The sequence below is a fragment of the Ambystoma mexicanum genome, chromosome 2q, assembly GCF_040938575.1.
Source record: "Ambystoma mexicanum isolate Mex_15411 chromosome 2q, UKY_AmexF1_1, whole genome shotgun sequence".
Classification (NCBI taxonomy): Eukaryota; Metazoa; Chordata; class Amphibia; order Caudata; family Ambystomatidae; genus Ambystoma; species Ambystoma mexicanum.
In genome coordinates, this window is record NC_090924.1 from 556,472,870 (window position 1) to 556,478,869 (window position 6,000).

The 6,000-nt window shown below is 39.3% G+C and overlaps 1 protein-coding gene across 1 annotated transcript in view; it reads left to right on the top strand.

Moving 5' to 3' along the window:
- The window catches only part of AQP1 (aquaporin 1 (Colton blood group)), a 43,857-nt gene extending 40,984 nt beyond the window's left edge, over positions 1 to 2,873 (top strand). The window contains exon 4 of the mRNA XM_069647707.1: positions 251 to 2,873. Within this exon, the coding sequence (XP_069503808.1) occupies positions 251 to 430 (180 nt within the window). The 3' untranslated portion in view covers positions 431 to 2,873. The remainder of the gene's footprint in view (positions 1 to 250) is intronic.
- The last annotated feature ends 3,127 nt before the right edge of the window (positions 2,874 to 6,000 follow it).

Consider the following 6,000-nt stretch of genomic DNA (forward strand, 5'->3'; position numbering starts at 1 on the left):
CAAAAGTATGTATGAGGATGATATAGAATTAAGAAGAGGCAGGTTAAATGTGTCTCAAAGAGGGCACAGTAGCTGAAAGCAACGTATCAAACAGTGTGGAAAATCGGCATTGAAAAGGGTCATTAGGCCATGAGACATGTTCTCATACTGATGGATAGTGCAATTGTTTGAGAATATAGGCCCTGTATGTTTTCAATTATTGGTTGAGTATTGTGAACAAAATAAACACTTACTTGATCTTCTGTTTCAGATCTTCTGGGTTGGTCCCATGATTGGTGGAGCAGCTGCTGCCTTGGTTTACGACTTTATTCTGTCTCCGAGAACCAGTGACTTTACAGACCGCATGAAAGTGTGGACCAATGGACAGGTCCAAGAGTACGATTTGGATAGTGATGATACAAATGCCAGGGTTGAGATGAAGCCAAAATAAAGCCAGAAGAAAACTCCAATTAGATGCTGAAGCTTTTGTCAGTATTATGGACTTCTCTGTAAAGACACAGTATTTCCAAAATATTATCTGAATCATTTACGTTTCCTTTGCTCTATTCATTGAATTCCTTTATTAAAAAAAGGTTTTGACCAATATTTTTGGATGCTTTAAGATCTTAGTCCAGAACACCAGGGCAAATTAAATGGAGAATGTACATATATGTATTGTTTATGAAAATGTTCTTTTTCACCATGTTTTTCATTTATCTAAATTAATATGTTGACTGAAACATATATACATCATAATTAATAGTCTCTCAATGTCTATGCCTGGAAAGTGCACATGTATATAACTCAAGTGCACCTAGATTTTCTTAATTAGCTGACAATTTTTAGACATCAAATTTGAAGAGTTCAAAGCAGATCTAATATATTTATACTAGCGTAAACAATAACAGGGTTACAGAACGACACCTGTTGTAAGCCACGTTAGCCCAAAACCAAATTCTCAAAGCATTTCTCCAAGGCCTTTTCACATGTTTTCAGTGATTTGGTATGTCCCACAGATGGAGGAAGTAAGTTTGCCTCTTTAACACTCGGGTTTAATGCAGATGTTCCTATTCTGAGAAGTTGACAGCTGGACGTCAAGGATAATGCTAATGGAGACTGTGACTCCACAAATACACAGAAGAGTAATTTCTGGTGGATGATCAGCTTTTGTTAAGTTCACGAAGCTCTTTGAGCAGCTAAGAAAAACATCCCTGCAAATTCTTTATAATGGGGAATTTACAGACAACCAAATGCAAAACCAATGATTTCTTTGTGTAACCATGCATAGCAGCTAATGTTATTATGCAGTAAATAGGCTATTTTTATTTTACATCTTTACATTTTGTAAAAAAGTTTTAAAAAACCTCATGCATTTTGTGTAAGTTAAAGACCATATATAGACATAGCAAACAGGTATTTTTAAAAACAGAAAGTTAACACTATAGATATTTTATGAATTGAAACTAACAGCTTCAGAATTTTGTGGATGTATGCTTACTTTCATGACCCCTTTGCCAGACCACTCCACCACTACAAATAAAGGTTCAAGTACATGTGGTAAATCCTTAGAGACAATGTAAGTGCTTAGTTTTAAAAAGTAGATAACGCCCCACCTATGGGTACCACCATAGGTTTATTGTTTTGTTCCATCCTTTTTTCTTTGCTACACTTGGAGTTGTGGCACATTTTCACATCTACTACCCACTTTTATCTCTGAATCACACAATTCACCATACTTAACTGGTAATTTTCATTGGCTATCTTCTCAGTTTCACAGGTGCCAATAGAGCTTGATTGCTAATAACCTCCTGGACCACAAATCCAAGCTCCAGATTGTTTGTTGCATGTTCTGTTTGGCTATGTTTCCTTCTTTCTTCTCCAATGTCCAAAACTAGCCCCATCCCTGCCTCCTCACACCAACAGGGGAACCACATGGATTCAACAATGTCTAGGGTTTAACTTCCTCATGGAACAGATAGGAGGGTGGGCCACAGCCAGCAGCACCCTCATTTTCCTGCTACATGAGTACTCAACCGTTCACAAATTATCTATTTGTTCCAACCTAGAACCTTTTGCAGGGTGATTGCATCTATAGTTTTCCTTGAACTTATTGGTTCTCCAGAGGTATATGCTCTACATCCCATTTCAAAGTGCTCCGAGGTACCCTATAGGAGGCATGTAAAGCGCCACAAAAGCTTTAAATAAATAAATAAATAAATAAATAAGCAATGAGCCAATTAAGTTTTAATTATGGTTGCCAAGTATTTCAATTTGCCATGTTGTATGGAGATCAATCTATCTATCTATCTATCTATTTATCTATCTATCTATCTATCTATCTATCTACCTATCCACCTATCCACCTATCTCTCTGCATATTCCTAATGTCTCATTGCATATTTCTTTGGCTTTCTATCTGCGTGTATTTAGTTTCCTGCTGCCTTCCTCTCAGAATGTCTCTCTCCCAGTCTTTACATTTTTCCTTGTCTGATACAGCAGAAAGAGACATACATGTCTACACATCACTCTGGTTGTTTAACACAGGAAAGTGATGCCAAACGAAAGTCAGCAGTTTCCCTGTGCTCATTCATGTTCATGTATGTTTTATGGTAAAGGCAATGCCACTAAAGTCAATGTATATGCAGGTGGTTTTGCTGCACCAGTGCAGTATGATACAATAATTGAAAACATAACCGATTAGAAGTGTGAATGAAATTTGTTGTGACGGCATTATACAGCTCAACATGCTTAGTTTGTGAAATCTATAAGTCATTGATGGCATACCATTTTTCCATTTCTTATGAAATACTCAAATATTTTATATACTATGTATGTAAATAAAAGTGATTTGTATTACCATGTAAACACAAATAAACCAACAATACTAACTATTAGATCGTTACTTGTTATCACCTTTTAAAAAAAAACATGATCAGAGAAACACACACGGTCAACTGTTTGAATTTACGTATATGACATACAGGGCACTATTTTATTTATTTATCTATGCAGTGTTTTGTAAAGTGCCACATCTATACCCGATACACCAGAGTGCAATGAGCAAAATGGTGGGGGGAGGGAGGATGTAGAATATCTTTGGAGCAAAGGTAGGGAAAAAAACAAAAGAAAGGAGGCATGTTAAAATATTAATAAAACAGTGGATAGATACATTTGTTTGAATTTCCGATTGTGGTGGGGTAACCTGTTTTAGACATACGACTCCTATGTTTGATACCATTAACCATGCATTTAGAGACACACACATTGTGGTTATCCCAAGAAAATCTACCTATTTTAGGAGATCATATTGTGAAAGTGCACATTTCATGGAAGCAAGCGTATCTGTGCCCTGCTGTGCACTCTCATCCCTTCTGGGCGGATTTTGTCATCTGAAATATGACGTGAAAACTTGTGGGTTAAACCTGGCAAATAGAAGTCAACCCACATGTGTTGTACTTCGGTGTGCAGACAGAATACATACTTCCAACCATCTGTACATGGTGGGAGGCATTTATAATGTATTTGTTTGAAATTAGCCTCCTTTTGGAGGGAGCTAAGAGCAGGCAGATTCCACAAGAATCCCATGCATTAACGTCAAATAAAATGGTCTGTGCAGGCAGAAACGGCAGTTTTATTCGGTGCCTCTGCATTGCCTGGCAAAACAAACAAAAAAAAATATCCCAAAGAGCTTAAGTAGGTACAAAACCAAGCATACATCCTTTGCAGTAGGTCTGTACATCTGTTTTAATACTCTGACTCCCTAAAGGTCTCTCGGAAAAATTACAGCAGAACCTCTCTCTTTTGCATTTGTTTAATCCTTTACTTTCCGAATACATCCTATATTGCCCGATGGCATGCTGTGGTGATGTCAAGACAGGTTGCTTGTCTGTTAAGCTATTGGATAAAGAGTAGAGCACTGAGATCATACAGCACTGCTTGCCATGACCCAATTCTCCACTTACCTCTCACTAACACGCTCATCTTCCATTCTCAAGCACAGTGTATGCAGACAGACCAACCATGCCACTCACAGATGGCAATATGAAAATCCATCCCTACAGGCATCAACCAACAGTCATACATTCCATCTGCCCAGCCAATGCATCCTAGCAACATGGTCACACGAGACCCCCATCTGGACGCAAATGCCTGTATGCCATCAATATTAACCACCTAGAAACAGACAGGCATGAGGAGTTCAGGGTACTTTGGGACTGCATACACACCAGCAAAGATCTCTTGTATTTTGCCACTATACTCACTAACCTAGCCTATCGCTCCCCATCTCTTTCACATCTACTAGAGCGTCTGGAGACCATACAAATGGCATACAATCCAGCCGCAAAGGAGTAATAGGTTCCTTCTGAATGGTAAGACATCAGTATCTTTTTAGACTAAATATAATGATTGACCATTTGTGGGGGAATAAACAACATAGCTGGTAGAGATTCCTTTTGTTAACAACAGTCTTTCAATTGCTGATTTACTTTCCGGACCTCTATACTTTGAGAATGCTGGTAGGGGCACGGATCCCCCGGCAGGCGTGATCTGCCAGGACATCAGACCCCTACCAGCTAGTCTCTCACTGAAGCACCGGCGCTGTTTGCATGGTATCTCTATGCCATTTACCTTCGGTGGGAAGGCCCGGATCTGATCTTGTGAAGACTTCATATCAGCCATATAGAGTATAAAGAGAAAAGGGGCGAGGACACAACCCTGCTTGATGCCTCTGGGTGTCTTGATCCGCCTTGATAGTCCTCCATTTGCAGTAATTTGAACCTGGATCGAGGTATCAGTATACAGTGCCTGGATTGCCTCCAATAGGTCCACAGGGCATCCCCAATTCCTCAGTTTTGCCCACAGCCGTTCTCTATTTATTCCATCGAACGCCTGTTCGAGATCAATAAAGGCCAAGTAGACCGTTGTTTTTCCTTTTAGGGCCTTTGCTTTTAATATATTGATCAGGAACAGGTTAAGGCAGGTGCCCACTCCATTCACAAAAGCAGTTTGTCTCTCGTCCAAAATTCTGGCTTGAGCTGCCCAGTTCTTTAAATTGCAATCCATCACTTCAATCACGACGTGGAAATCACTATCTCTTTATAGAAAGTGTATTTTGGACAATCCACCCGTGCCATTTAGAATCCTAGCAAAGCCAGGGGCTTTCAGTAGTGATTCAATTCTCCAAGAATGGAAAATGAGATGTGAAGATACTTTAAAAGACCTGGCGATCTCTGAAGACACCCTGAAAAATAACCCAGATAAGGCTAAAAGAACAAATCGGGAAAAAGACTGGGAGGAAACACAGGAAAAGAAATTATCACGAGACCTATGTCATAATGTCATCTGGGAACGCAAAGCTCTGAACATGTTACCTCCATATTTGATGAAATTTCCCTCACAGCACTACCGAGATCTGCTTATGCGCTGTAGATTTAACACCTGGCACTCGAGAGAAATAAGGTGGCGAAGAAGGCAAATTGACAAATCACTAGCATATCGTAGATTTTGCAGAAAGAAGGACCAACTGGAAACTATAAGGCATGTGATGCTAACTTGTCCGAACCTGGTATTGAATAGCCTGATGTACATGGGAAATTATACAACCCTGATCTCGGAGGAGAACGAAGAAGAGTATTGGGAAAGGCTCATCACAGCTGAGAAAGTGGGGCGTACTTTGGACGCATTGAAATTTGTTGAATCCTTAAAACTGGAGCAGGAGGAGGGGGAGCCTGAGGTGGACGTCACCCAAACAACTGGAGATTCTGGCCTAGGGGGGATCATTTAGGGATTGAACTTGAACCTAATTTGGGGGGCTTCCACCTCTTTGAGGAGGGAATGTTAAAGGAGTGTTAAAGGTTTAACTTTGTTTAACCAATAAAACCAAAAAAAAAATAACAATTTCAACATACTATCACAAATCCACAAATTACTCAATAAAAAAATCAGGGTAAATAAGAAAATACTAAATATTAATAACAATCCAATAATTCAAGATGCCCCTTACAAAGTCATAAAACGTAA